A 15,144-nucleotide genomic window follows, 5' to 3' on the forward strand; every position below is an offset into this window, starting at 1 on the left:
AATGGACTGGACAGGATCATAACAAAATGGACAGGCTAGACTAGGCTCATAACAAAATGGACTGGACAGGCTCATAACAAAATGGACTGGACAGGCTCATAACAAAATGGACTGGACAGGCTCATAACAAAATGGACTGGACAGGCTCATAACAAAATGGACTGGACAGGCTCATAACAAAATGGACAGGCTAGACTAGGCTCATAACAAAATGGACAGGACAGGCTCATAACAAAATGGACTGGACAGGCTCATAACAAAATGGACAGGCTCATAACAAAATGGACAGGCTCATAACAAAATGGACAGGCTCATAACAAAATGGACAGGCTCATAACAAAATGGACAGGCTCATAACAAAATGGACAGGCTCATAACAAAATGGACAGGCTCATAACAAAATGGACAGGCTCATAACAAAATGGACAGGCTCATAACAAAATGGACAGGCCCATAACAAAATGGACAGGCTCGGCCCATAACAAAATGGACAGGCTCGGCCCATAACAAAATGGACAGGCTCATAACAAAATGGACAGGCTCATAACAAAATGGACAGGCTCATAACAAAATGGACAGGCTCATAACAAAATGGACAGGCCCATAACAAAATGGACAGGCCCATAACAAAATGGACAGGCTCATAACAAAATGGATTGGCTCATAACAAAATGGACAGGCCCATAACAAAATGGACAGGCTCATAACAAAATGGATTGGCTCATAACAAAATGGACAGGCTAGACTAGGCTCATAACAAAATGGACAGGCTCATAACAAAATGGACAGGCTAGACTAGGCTCATAACAAAATGGACAGGCTCATAACAAAATGGACAGGCTCATAACAAAACGGACAGGCTCATAACAAAATGGACAGGCTCATAACAAAATGGACAGGCTCATAACAAAATGGACAGGCCCATAACAAAATGGACAGGCCCATAACAAAATGGACAGGCTCATAACAAAATGGACAGGCTCATAACAAAATGGACAGGCCCATAACAAAATGGACAGGCTCATAACAAAACGGACAGGCTCATAACAAAATGGACAGGCCCATAACAAAATGGACAGGCTAGGCTCATAACAAAATGGACAGGCTCATAACAAAATGGACAGGCTCATAACAAAATGGACAGGCTCATAACAAAATGGACAGGCCCATAACAAAATGGACAGGCTCATAACAAAATGGACTGGCTAGACTAGGCTCATAACAAAATGGACAGGCTCATAACAAAACGGACAGGCTCATTACAAAACGGACAGGCTCATTACAAAACGGACAGGCTCATAACAAAACAGGTAGGTGTGCTAGAAGAGTAGGACATAGGAATGTATTCCAGTGATCACATTCAGATGACTAAAAAAAAAAGTAACTTTATTACCTAAAGATCGAGAATCAGATTATTTAATCCCAATCAGTAAAATCGTCAATAAATAGCTTGATGAAAAATGATTTTACGGTACCAGTGAAGCGGTCGTCACTAGTTACCACAAGGCCCATCTTCCCGACCAATCAGATGGAGTGTGATGACACGTATGCCAATGTAGTTACATTATCCGGTGTTCGCGTTCTTGTCGGAACTAGAAATGTCTGAAACTTGCCATGGTCAACGTAGCACGTGTATTTTTTAACCTTTAACTAGGTAAGTCAGTTAAACAATTTCTTATTTTCAATGACGGCCTTGGAACAGTGGGTTAACTGCCTGTTCAGGGGCAGAACGACAGATTTGACCTTTCGGTTACTAGTCCAACGCTCTAACCACTAGGCTACCTGCCGCTTCAACTGCATCATTTAGCAAGTCACCATTTCAGAGTTGACTAGTTCTGACTAGCACGTGAACAAGGCAATACTGATGGTACGTTTACATAGCAGGTTACGATAACCTCATTCTCATAACCTGCCACGTTGATTAAGAAAAGAGTTGGTTACATACAAAGCGTCTTGCACAACTGACTTAATTGGGTTGTATCACTTTTCTCATTTATTTCGGAATCCACCACTTTAAACATCATTTGCATGATAATGCGCGAGTGGAGAATTTCATCCCAATTCCCTCTCGTCGTTTACATATGATCTGTATCAATAAAGTGACAGAGAGCGAGAACGAAGGAGTTGAGCAAAATCCAATTGAGAGAAAGGCCATACGTTTCCGTTACCTCATTGATTTGGTTATTTATTAGCTATAATAAAACCAACAGTGGCCTGTTCTAAATGCCAAAGTGGTAATCGGATTTTATTCCAGCCTGGTCTCAAAGACAAGACGTAACATAGTACGTGGAAATCCAGGACACTCAAATTAGTATGATACAGTGCAATCAGAAAGTATCCAGAACCCTTGACTTTACAGACTTATTCTAACGTTGATAACTGTTTTTTTTCTTCCCACAACCCCATAACGACAGAACAAAAACAGGTTTAGAAATGTTGGCTAAATGTATTAATAAAAAAAAAAACGGAAATATTACATTTACATAAGTATTCAAACCCTTTACTCTGTACCTTGTTGAAGCACCTTTGACAGCGATCACAGTCTTCTTGGTTATGATGCTACAATCTTGGCACACCTGTATTTTGGCAGTTTCTCCCATTCATCTCTGTAGATACGCGCAAACTCTGTCAGGTTGGATGGGGAGCGTCGCTGCACAGCTATTTTCAGGCCTCTCCAGAGATGTTCGATCAAATTCAAGTCCAGGTTCTGTCTGGGCCACTCAAGAACATTCAGACTCAAGGACATTCTCAGTCCCTGTCGCTGAAAAACATCCCCACAGCATGCCACCACCATGCTTCACCGTAGGGATGATGCCATGTTTCATTCAGGCGTGACGCTTGACATTCAGGCTTACGAGTTCAATCTTGGTTATCCGACCAGAGAATTTGTTTCCAATCTTTTAGTCCTTTAGATGCCTTTTGGCAAACTCCAAGCGGGCTGATGTGTGCCTTTTACTGAAGAGTGGCTTCCATCAGGCCACTCTACCATAAAAGGCCTGATTGGTGGAGTGCTGCAGAGATGGTTGTCATTCCGGAAGGTTCTCTCATCTCCACAGAGGAACTCTAGAGCTCTGTCAGAGTGACCATCAGGTTCTTGATCACCTCCCTGACCAAGGCCCTTCTCCCCCGATTGCTCAGTTTGGCCGGGCGGCCAGCTCTAGCAAGAGTCTTAATGGTTCCAAACTTCTCAATTTCAGAATGATGGAGGCCACTGTGTTCTTGGGGACATTCAATGCTTCAGACATGTTTTGGTGTCCTTCCCCAGATCTGTGCCTCGACACAATCCTGTCCCAGAGCTCTATGGACAATTCCTTCGACCTCATTGCTTGGTTTTTGCTCTGACGTGCACTGTCAACTGTAGGACCTTATATAGACAGGTGTGTGCCTTTCCAAATCATGTCCAATCAATTGAATTCAACACAGGTGCACTCCAATCAAGTTGAAGAAACATCTCAAGGCTGATCAATGGAAACAGGCTGTACCTGAGATTAATTTCAAGGCTCATCACAAAGGGTCGGAAAACCTATGCAAATAAGGTATCCGTTTCAGATTTTTATTTTATTTTTTACAAATGAGCAAAAATGTATATAAACCTGTTTTCGCTATTATCATCAGCGGGTTTTTTTTTGGTTGTTGACTTTGTCATTAGGGGGTATGGTGTGTAAATTGATGAACGTTTAATTTAATCCATTTTAGAATAAGGCTGTAACGTAACAAAATGAGGTAAAAGGGGTCTGAATACTTTCTGAATGCACCGTATGTTACGTTTGGTATGGCTACTGCAGTCAGGTGGCTGCGTAGGTGTATAACACACAGCCAAAGGTTGTGAGTTTGAATCTCATCACGGACAACTTTAGCATTTTAGCTACTTAGCATGTTAGCTAACCCTTCCCCTAACATTACCCACCTAGCTTGAATTCGTAACATAGCATGCTTTCTGCAAATTTGTAAAATATCATACGGAATGGGTGCTGGACATCCCCAGATTAATATATACCATACGAAACATATACTAAAAATGTAGTATCTCGGATTTACGTACAGAATAATACCAAACGCTCCGAGACCAGGTTGCTTATTGAAGGAAAGGGAATATTTAGTTGTAAAACAATGCACTCAACCAGATCAACCACTCAATCAGATTGCAAACTAATCATGTTGGCATTTACTCATAGTTAGTTGTTTTAACCCAAAATAGGTTTACTCCAATATCTACATGCCATTATAAAAACAAACAAATTGATACATCTTGATTTTCAATTTTTGTTTTCAAAAAAAATCCACAAGTAACACGTACACAGCTTCAAAGAAACGGTCATTAATGCATATTTAGAAATGGTCTGATTGAAGATTAAACGTCAACAATTTTAAGGGGCAACCCTGTTACTTTATTTGGGCACTTCAAAACAAATTTTATTTGTCACATGCGCCGAATATAACGGGTAATTCTTGCTTACAGGCCTTCACAACGATTCAAAGTTTAAAAATATTTAAAAAAACATGGGGATTGTAACAAGAGGAATAGAATACACAATAATAACACAATATACAGGAATTACCAGATCAATGTGCAACTATATACAGGGATTACCAGATCAATGTGCAGCTATATACAGGGATTACCAGATCAATGTGCAGCTATATACAGGGATTACCAGATCAATGTGCAACTATATACAGGGATTACCAGATCAATGTGCAGCTATATACAGGGAGTACCAGATCAATGTGCAGCTATATACAGGGATTACCAGATCAATGTGCAACTATATACAGGGATTACCAGTACCAGATCAATGTGCAACTATATACAGGGATTACCAGATCAATGTGCAGCTATATACAGGGATTACCAGATCAATGTGCAGCTATATACAGGGATTACCAGTAGCAGATCAATGTGCAACTATATACAGGGATTACCAGATCAATGTGCAGCTATATACAGGGATTACCAGATCAATGTGCAGCTATATACAGGGATTACCAGATCAATGTGCAGCTATATACAGGGATTACCAGATCAATGTGCAGCTATATACAGGGATTACCAGATCAATGTGCAGCTATATACAGGGATTACCAGATCAATGTGCAACTATATACAGGGATTACCAGTACCAGATCAATGTGCAACTATATACAGGGATTACCAGATCAATGTGCAACTATATACAGGGATTACCAGATCAATGTGCAACTATATACAGGGATTACCAGATCAATGTGCAACTATATACAGGGATTACCAGTACCAGATCAATGTGCAACTATATACAGGGATTACCAGATCAATGTGCAACTATATACAGGGATTACCAGATCAATGTGCAACTATATACAGGGATTACCAGATCAATGTGCAACTATATACAGGGATTACCAGATCAATGTGCAACTATATACAGGGATTACCAGATCAATGTGCAGCTATATACAGGGATTACCAGATCAATGTGCAACTATATACAGGGATTACCAGATCAATGTGCAGCTATATACAGGGATTACCAGTACCAGATCAATGTGCAACTATATACAGGGATTACCAGATCAATGTGCAACTATATACAGGGATTACCAGATCAATGTGCAGCTATTTACAGGGATTACCAGTACCAGGTCAATGTGCGACTATATACAGGAAGTACCAGATCAATGTGCAGCTATATACAGGGATTACCAGATCAATGTGCAACTATATACAGGAAGTACCAGGTCAAGGAGAATGTGCAACTATATACAGGAAGTACCAGGTCAAGGAGATAAATGTGCAACTATATACAGGAAGTACCAGGTCAAGGAGAAATGTGCAGGGTAAAGTGACGAGGCATCAGGACAGACCATAATACAATACAAGTACAGAGTAGCTGCAGATGAGTGGAACAGTGTGTTTATATGCCTCCTCAATGACTTACTATAGTCATGCATTTGTTTTCCATCACAGATGAGAAAACAACATGTTTCTATGAAGTTGTTAATGTAACAGTATAACTTTAATCTAGCTGGCCATTTCACATCTAGGAGACCTTTCAGGTTATATCGATATGAACTTGTTTTACTGTGGACATAGATACTTTTGTACCTGTTTCCTCCAGCATTTTCACAAGGTTGTTTGTTTGCTGTTGTTCTGGGATTGATTTCCATTTTTCGCACCAAAGTACGTTCATATCTAGGAGACAGTCTCCTTCCTGAATGGTATGATGGCTGCGTGGTCCCATGGTGTTTATACTTGCGTACTATTGTTTGTACAGATGAACTTGGTACCTTCAGGCATTTGGAAATTGCTCCCAAGGATGAACCAGACATGTGGGATCTGAGATCTTGGCTGATTTCTTTTGATTTTCCAATGATGTCAAGCAAAGAGGCAATGAGTTTGAAGGTGGGCCTTGAAATAAATCCACAGGTACACCTCCAATTGGCTCAAATGATGTCAATTAGTCAGAAGCTTCTAAAACCATAACATAATTTTCTGGAATTTTCCAAGCTGTTTAAAGGCACAGTCAACTTAGTGTAAATACCAACAACGTATCCACGCAGCCCTACTACCCTAGGCTCAATGCCAACAAGGTATCCACGCAGCCCTACTACCCTAGGCTCAATGCCAACAAGGTATCCACTCAGCCCTACTACCCTAGGCTAAATACCAACAAGGTATCCACGCAGCCCTACTACCCTAGGCTCAATACTAACAAGGTATCCACGCAGCCCTACTACCCTAGGCTCAATGCAAACAAGGTATCCACTCAGCCCTACTACCCTAGGCTCAATGCCAACAAGGTATCCACTCAGCCCTACTACCCTAGGCTCAATGCCAACAAGGTATGCACGCAGCCCTACTAATCTAGGCTCAATGCCAACAAGATATCCACGCAGCCCTACTACCCTAGGCTCAATGCCAACAAGGTATCCACTCAGCCCGACTAACCTAGGCTCAATACCAACAAGGTATCCACGCAGCCCTACTACCCTAGGCTCAATGCCAACAAGGTATCCACGCAGCCCTACTACCCTAGGTTCAATGCCAACAAGGTATCCACTCAGCCCTACTACCCTAGGCTCAATGCCAACAAGGTATCCACACCGCCCTACTACCCTAGGCTCAATGCCAACAAGGTATCCACACTCACTATGTCCTCTGTGTGCTGTTCTAACCCATCTATGAAAGGGTGTGATGCACTCTTGGTTGGAATGAGATCCATGTCCATCTCAGCTTTTCTCTTCCTTGGAGAAAAGGTCAGTGGAAGGTCTTTATCCTGTGGAACATGGGCCTTCATATCCAGCAACACGCTTCTGAGCTGTGAAGACAGGTCAGTCACGTACTGTTCCTCTTCCAGATGATAAGTGAGTTCTGTGATCTCTTTAAGATATCCTGCACATTGCCTCCGTAACCGCAACAGCTTCCTAGAGGACCTCTTCTTTCCTCTGCCAGATGGACCTTCGTATGGACGGTCAATGTTGGAGTCTCCGGTGGCCCGCTTGGTCTTAAACATGACATTTCTTATGTCACTGTCAGTGGGGTAATAGCGCCTGCGAGTAGGTGGAGGGGGCTGCTCTCCAAGGAAAAGCTCTTCCACTACAAAGGTGTTCAGATGACACTTCATTTCAGTCATCTTTCTCACACCAGACAGAGTCAGCTGCTCAATCTTCTCTCTCAGCCTGGCATCTACAGCTTCCCTAACATGAGCTGCCTGTTGGAGAAAGAACACATGGGTTTATCATAAAGAGGTAAGGGGGTAACTTAACCAACACTATTATATAGGTTCTATAGTTATATTTACCTCGCCAACAACTGCATGTGAGCTGTGCTCAGAGAGGGAGGGGAACCTAACGCAGTAGACAACCTCTGCCTTCACGGAGCTGGGTGTTTCACTTAGTGCTGCCTTCAGAGTTTGGGAGGCCTCCTTTTTAGAGCGCACTGTACTTTCCTCAATCTAGACATGAAAAGGAGGTATTTGTTACATATGTACTGGTACTATGTTAGACTGATTCACAGGTTGTGTTTACATATCCAGCTCAATTCTGTTACATTTATTATTATTTTTAGACAGACCTAGACCTTGAGTGCATACCTTGTTTCATGTTTACCTTAAAATCAGGAAAGCGGATAACGTGGGCGATGTTTATTATAGCCTTGCAGTCCACCTTTTTGGTATGTTGTACCAGTTTCCGTCTCTTTACAAAAGCATGGTCTTCAAGCTACAGAAGATATAATAATACATTTGACTTTTATAGCACTTTTCTAGATACCCAAAGCTCTTTACAGTGTACAGGGAAACTCACCAGCCTAACCCCACCTACATACTCTTGCAATAAGTGCCATGGCCTCTTTAGTGACCACAGCGTTAGGACAACCCTTTAAAGACCCATCTTATTGAGGAACAATCCACTGTTAGTCCTTCAACATTATTCTAATTAAATGTTATATAAAGTGTGTGGTGTAAATGACAGTGATTCGTCTATGAACTTACTTCCTTCTTGTCTCTTTCAGCAGCATATTTCTCTTTGGCTTTTGTCTGTCTGTCTTTGCCCTGGTGGCATTCATACGTCTTTGTGCCAACAACTTGAAACGGAACACCATTGAACGGGATACTTTTACTCTCCCAGCTGAGTTTTTTCCGTGCCAAAGGCTGTGCATCTGTTAAAAAGGTCAACAATATGATATATTACTATTAGAACGATAGGCTTGTAGGGAAACTAACAAAGTTTCTCCCTGGTCGAGCGCTTGGAATGGAATCTGTTATGCTAGCTAACTTAGCTAGCATCATTTTAGATGAGAGTAGCAAAAGTTAGCTACTCGTTATAAAATTAAATAAAGACAAGACAACGTACCCTTTTGTCCAAAACTTTTGTCCTTTCCCAATATTACGAATTTCAGTGACGTTGCCAATTCTTGTTCCCGAATGTATTTAGTTATTTCGTCCTCAAACTTGAACTCGAGATATGCCATTTCGAAAATGCGGCGTTAGCGAATAGGTTCTTCTTCTTTGAGATTGGGTTGGCGGATCGCATTCAACCTTTCGCAGCATACACTGCCACCTACTGTTCTTCTCCGATTAGGTTTACCGCTACCATGAGACTGGAGTATATCCCTTCTATTTTGTTATATTTTTTTTATAGCAAAGTATAACAAATGCCCTACAATTTCACACTACACTCACAAAATAATAATAAATACCATGCTCCGCTATTGGGGTGGCAGGGTAGCCTAGTGGTTAGAGCATTGAGCCAGTAACTGAAAGGTTGCTCGGTCAAATCCCTGGACTGACAAGGTCCAAATCTGTCATTCTGCCCCTGAACAAGGCAGTTAACCCACTGTTCCTTGGCCGTCATTGAAAATAAGAATTTGTTCTTAACTGACTTGCAGAGTTAAAATAAAAAATATATATATTTAGTCCTACTTCAGGCCAACAGCCTGAAAGGATGGGATACCACCACGTAACACACCCTGTAATTATTCTGATGTCAAGTCACGCACACCCAAAGACCTCTCTGCAGCTGCCACCACAACTTCTATTTTCTGCGACGTACGTTCCATCCCTGCAGAACAGTTGATAACGATTACTATAAAATGCCAAAACTCCCAAGTCGGAAGTTTACATTCATTAAAACTCATTTTTCAACCACTCCACAAATTTCTTGTTAACAAAATATAGTTTCGGCAAGTCGGTTAGGACATCTATTTTGTGCATGACACAATACATTTTTCCAACAATTACAGACACTGTATCAAAATTCCAGTGGGTCAGAAGTTTATATACACTAAGTTGACTGTGCCTTTAAACAGCTTGGAAAATTCCAGAAAATGATTTTATGGTTTTAGAAGCTTCTGACTATTTGACATCATTTGAGCCAATTGGAGGTGTACCTGTGGATTTATTTCAAGGCCTATCTTCAAACTCATTGCCTCTTTGCTTGACATTATGGGAAAATCAAAAGAAATCAGCCAAGATCTCGGAAAAAAAAATAGCAGACCTTCACACGTCTGGTTCATCCTTGGGAGCAATTTCCAAATGCCTGAAGGTACCACGTTCATCTGTACAAACAATAGTACACAAGTATAAACACCATGGGACCACGCAGCCATCATACCACTCAGGAAGGAGACTGTCTCCTAGATATGAACATACTTTGGTGCGAAAAATGAAAATCAATCCCAGAACAACAGCAAACAACCTTGTGAAAATGCTGGAGGAAACAGGTACAAAAGTATCTATATCCATAGTAAAACAAGTTCAATATCGATATAACCTGAAAGGCCACTCAGCAAGGAAGAAGCCACTGCTCCAAAACCACCATAAAAAAGCCAGACTACGGTTTGCAACAACACATGGGGACAAAGATCATACTTTTTGGAGAAATGTCCTCTGGTCTGATGAAACAAAAATAGAACTGTTATGCTATAATGACCATCGTTATGTTTGGAGGAAAAAGTGGGAGGCTTGCAAGCTGAAAAACACCATCCCAACCATGAAGCATGGGGGTGGCAGCATCATGTTGTGGGGGTGCTTTGCTGCAGGAAGGACTGGGGCACTTCACAAAATAGATAGAATCATGAGGTTGGAAAATTATGTGGATATATTGAAGCAACATCTCAAGACATCAGTCAGGAAGTTAAAGCTTGGTCGCAAATGGGTCTTCCAAATGGACAACGACACCAAGCATACTTCCAAAGTTGTGACAAAATGGCTTAAGGAAAACAAAGTCAAAGTATTGGAGTGACCATCAAAAAGCCCCGACCTCAATCCTACAGAAAATTTGTGGGCAGAACTGAAAAAGCGTGTGCGAACAAGGAGGCTTACAAACCCGACTCAGTTACACCAATTCTGTCAGAAGGAATGGGCCAAAATTCACCCAACTTATTGTGGGAAGCTTGTGGAAGGCTACCCAAAACCTTTGACCCAAGTTAAACAATTCAAAGGCAATGCTACCAAATACTATTTGAGTGTATGTAAACTTCTGACCAACTGGAAATGTGATGAAAGAAATACAAGCTGAAATAAATAATCCTCTACTATTATTCTGACATTTCACATTCTTAAAATAAAGTGGTAGTCCTAACTGACCTAAGACAGGGAATTTTTACTGGGATTAAAATGTCAGGAATTGTGAAAAACTGAGTTTAAATGTATTTGGCTAAGGTGTATGTACTTCTGACTTCAACTGTACATCACTTGTTGGTTTATCCCTCTGTAATGGTACAGATCTACTACTCACACCACTCCTCTCAGGATCCCTCCCCCTTCACCCATCTTCCTCTACTTTTTTCACTGCCTCAGTGTATGACAACGTCTGCCCTACTCTAACCCTGGAAACCTCAACCTGCCTCTCTCGCATGGGACATTTCTGATCCCCAGCCCCATGGGCACTGCTACAATTAACACATACCACTACTTTCCCCAATGCTACACATTCCTTTGTCTCATGCCCTTCTGCACACCTAGGAACCTCACTCCTACACACTGCTGTCACATGCCCTTCTGCACACCTAGGAACCTCTCTCCTACACACTGCTGCCACATGCCCATAAGCCTGACACCTGAAACAATGTAATGTAGATGGCACAAAAGTTTGTATATGAAAACATATATCCGAACAGCACTTTGTCGGGCAGACTCAACATCAAAACTCAAAAGAACAAACAATGACTCTTCTGTTTCTCCACTCACACGACGAGCGTCACGAATCTTCCCCTTCAGTTGGTCAGCTTTTACCGCTACCCCAGTAATGGGGCGGCAGCGTAGCCTAGTGGTTAGAGCATTGGACTAGTAATCATATGGTTGAGAGTTCAAACCCCCGAGCTGACAAAGTACAAATCTGTCGTTCTGCCCCTGAACAGGCAGTTAACCCACTGTTCCTAGGCCGTCATTGAAAATAAGAATTAGTTCTTAACTGACTTGCCTAGTTAAATAAAGGTAAAATAAAATAAGTCACTCCTTTCAATGGCACCCTTTTCTTGAGAGCAAAACAATTCACACCTCTTGTCCCCGTAACGTGGAGCACCTGCTCCCTCTGACCAGCAGAAACACGTACAATTACCACAAGACCACTTCTGGTTACCCTCACCGATTCCACAGCACCCAACTCTGTTTTCACCCACCCTGAAACCACAAATGGATCAGCCAAAAAGGCAGGCGTCCACTTTTTTTCCAAAAACTTCACTCCTGCTGTCCACAGGCTCATCTTTATCCTGACTCTCGGTGCACGCCTCGGGCTCCGATAACTTCACCACACCGACCACCCTCTTTTTTCCCCCCACCATTTTTAACCGACTCAAGTTCACCCTCTTCCTCCCTCTCGCTCTTAGACCTCCTCTGCCACTCTTTTCCCTCCATTTCCAAGTATAAGTCACCTTATGATAATACTGCACTTCTCCTGACATACTTCTTGTTCTTGCCTTGTCAAGGGACACCATTTAACCGGCTGTACAATCAGCACAAACCCCTTGGCGCCACCTAGTGTTCTGGAGTGTGAGGCCAAATGTTATTGTTGTTCTTCTAACAATTGTTCTAGGGGCATGCTGCCACCTACTGTGTATCAGCCTACCATTATGTAGTTTGAATGAATTACACTGTGATTTTAAAAATTATTTTGACCTACTAACTAACCCTGCCCCATAGCCGTGGGAAGTAGAGGGGCTGAGGGTTCTACATTTATAAAATAATGAATAATACATTTAAAAAAAATACCCCCCTCCCCCCGTCGACATCACCCCAACCCAAAACATCTTCCTGTGGCCATAAAACCTCACCACGACTTTGACCTTATCTGATCCTACTCCAGGAGAGCAGCCTGGGAGGATGGGTCACAATCCTTCAAAACATCTTGTAACTCTTCTGCAGTAAAATCTCGTACACCCTAGTACTTCTCTGCAGCTGCCACCACAACATCTATCCTCTGTGATTCCACTCCTGCGTCAGTGCAGTTGATAATCATGGCTATGAACGCTAAGAAACCCACCTTATTAAAGCACGTTATTCCCCATCACTCCCCAATGGCCTCGGCTTACTCATCCTGGAACCATCTTCCTCTACACTGCCTCAGCATACAACACCTTCTGCACTACTCTGATCCTGGCAACCTGCCTTTCTCGCACCAGACATGTCTGATCTCCACCACCATGGGTACCCCTACAGTTTACACAATGTTTTACACCGATACTACACATTCATTTGTCTCATGTCACCCTGCACACTTCTCACATCTAGGAATCTCCCTCCTACACACTGCTGCCACATGACAATAAGCTTGACACCTAAAACACCGTAATGGGTTTAGGACAAAACCTCTCACGGGATAACTGACACATCCTAACTTGACCTGGTAAAATAATCTGCATCAAAACTCAGTCGAACTCTTCTCTGTTTTATCACGCTGTCCACCTGGTCTGTGTCTTCAACTTCAGTTAACTCTCCTCAACACTTAACGCCCCTCCAGTTATCACTCCATTCAACAGCTCCGGAGAGGAAAGCAAGTCACAGTTCTTGTCCCAGTCACGTGGTACGGAGCGCACGCTCCCTCTGGATGGCAGAAACGAAAAAAGAAACCCAAGAACCTCCCCCTCTTCTCCTTCTGTGGGTTTTATGGTGAACTACATCCAAAAAAAGGCTTATTTGCACCACCAACTGGACAGGGGTTGAAAATACAAGTTAAAAAGATAATCCATACGTGAAACTAACTTCATCCACACAACTAAAATAGTAAATTGACAAAAAAAAAAAAACTCCCATTTCTTCATTCTATATCTCCTTACTCAGGCTGAGAGGCGTTCCCACAAATTGAATGGACATGCTGCTACCTACTGTACCTGTACGGGTAGTGAACTGGAGAAGAAGAAACTGCAGAAAGGAGAATAAATCGACATCACCAAAAAAAAGACGTACAAATGTTGTATTTATTTATTTTAACTAGAACCTCTGGCGTTAGGATGTAAGAAATGTTTTTATACATCATCACACTCCCTCATCTGATTGGTCGTTGCTCACAAACTGTAAACCGGTGGTATGATACTGCTGGTATGTCGGGACTGATGGTCTGTTTACATTTCTACCGTTGTGGCTAGATTTGGTGGTAATGTCAGGGACAACCAGTGTTGACAACTGTAGCATTGTAGCTAAGCCCTTTTCCTAACCTTACACTAATGAAACAAAATGGAGGTTAACCGATACCATGTCACCTTTTTGTTACATAAAAAATGTGTTTCCTTAGTTTGTCCTGGTGGTGGGTGATTCTCAAATTCTTTAGTGGATGATATTGTGGTGGGTGATTATCAACTTCTTTAGTGGATGATATTGTGGTGGGTGATTCTCAACTTCTTTAGTGGATGATATTGTGGTGGGTGATTCTCAACTTCTTTAGTGGATGATATTGTGGTGGGTGATTCTCAACTTCTTTAGTGGATGATATTGTGGTGGGTGATTCTCAACTTCTTTAGTGGATGATATTGTGGTGGGTGATTCTCAAGTTCTTTAGTGGATGATATTGTGGTGTGACGGCCGGCCGCCCAACAACCTGCCCGCTTGACCCTATCCCCTCCTCTCTTCTCCAGACCATTTCCGGAGACCTTCTCCCTTACCTCACCTCGCTCATCAACTCATCCCTGACCGCTGGCTACGTCCCTTCCGTCTTCAAGAGAGCGAGAGTTGCACCCCTTCTGAAAAAACCTACACTCGATCCCTCCGATGTCAACAACTACAGACCAGTATCCCTTCTTTCTTTTCTCTCCAAAACTCTTGAACGTGCCGTCCTTGGCCAGCTCTCCCGCTATCTCTCTCAGAATGACCTTCTTGATCCAAATCAGTCAGGTTTCAAGACTAGTCATTCAACTGAGACTGCTCTTCTCTGTATCACGGAGGCGCTCCGCACTGCTAAAGCTAACTCTCTCTCCTCTGCTCTCATCCTTCTAGACCTATCGGCTGCCTTCGATACTGTGAACCATCAGATCCTCCTCTCCACCCTCTCCGAGTTGGGCATCTCCGGCGCGGCCCACGCTTGGATTGCGTCCTACCTGACAGGTCGCTCCTACCAGGTGGCGTGGCGAGAATCTGTCTCCTCGCCACGCGCTCTCACCACTGGTGTCCCCCAGGGCTCTGTTCTAGGCCCTCTCCTATTCTCGCTATACACCAAGTCACTTGGCTCTGTCAT

The 15,144-nt window shown here is 42.6% G+C and overlaps 1 protein-coding gene and 1 long non-coding RNA gene across 4 annotated transcripts in view; one reads left to right on the forward strand and one right to left on the reverse strand.

Moving 5' to 3' along the window:
* LOC135554772 (uncharacterized) overlaps positions 1-15,144 on the forward strand; it is a 100,030-nt gene that overhangs the window by 4,880 nt on the left and 80,006 nt on the right. The window lies entirely within an intron of this gene.
* On the reverse strand, positions 4,044-8,989 carry LOC135554768 (uncharacterized). 3 transcript variants are annotated; one of them, XR_010457734.1, is made up of 6 exons: positions 8,833-8,989; positions 8,472-8,638; positions 8,089-8,199; positions 7,782-7,934; positions 6,182-7,691; positions 4,046-6,029 (listed from the first exon to the last, which is right to left on the reverse strand). XR_010457734.1 is itself a non-coding variant. In XM_064987201.1 (5 exons), the coding sequence occupies exons 1-5, from the start codon at positions 8,948-8,950 to the stop codon at positions 7,092-7,094; spliced, it is 1,149 nt and encodes a 382-aa protein (XP_064843273.1). In that variant the 5' UTR covers positions 8,951-8,989; the 3' UTR covers positions 4,046-7,091. The 3 variants fall into 3 exon arrangements, 1 of the variants encoding a protein (XP_064843273.1); XR_010457735.1 differs by having other exon boundaries at positions 4,044-7,691; positions 8,073-8,199; XM_064987201.1 differs by having other exon boundaries at positions 4,046-7,691.

This window comes from Oncorhynchus masou, chromosome 14 (genome assembly GCF_036934945.1).
Source record: "Oncorhynchus masou masou isolate Uvic2021 chromosome 14, UVic_Omas_1.1, whole genome shotgun sequence".
NCBI lineage: Eukaryota > Metazoa > Chordata > Actinopteri > Salmoniformes > Salmonidae > Oncorhynchus > Oncorhynchus masou.

Bases quoted from the DNA above. Each gene is read 5' to 3' on its own strand.
- LOC135554768 (XM_064987201.1), bottom strand. From the start codon at position 8,950: ATGGCATATCTCGAGTTCAAGTTTGAGGACGAAATAACTAAATACATT. The intron at 7,935-8,088 runs GTAAACATGAAA...TTTCATGTCTAG, and splicing joins TCCGCTTTCCTGATTTTAAG to ATTGAGGAAAGTACAGTGCG. The intron at 7,692-7,781 runs GTAAATATAACT...TTTCTCCAACAG, and splicing joins CACATGCAGTTGTTGGCGAG to GCAGCTCATGTTAGGGAAGC.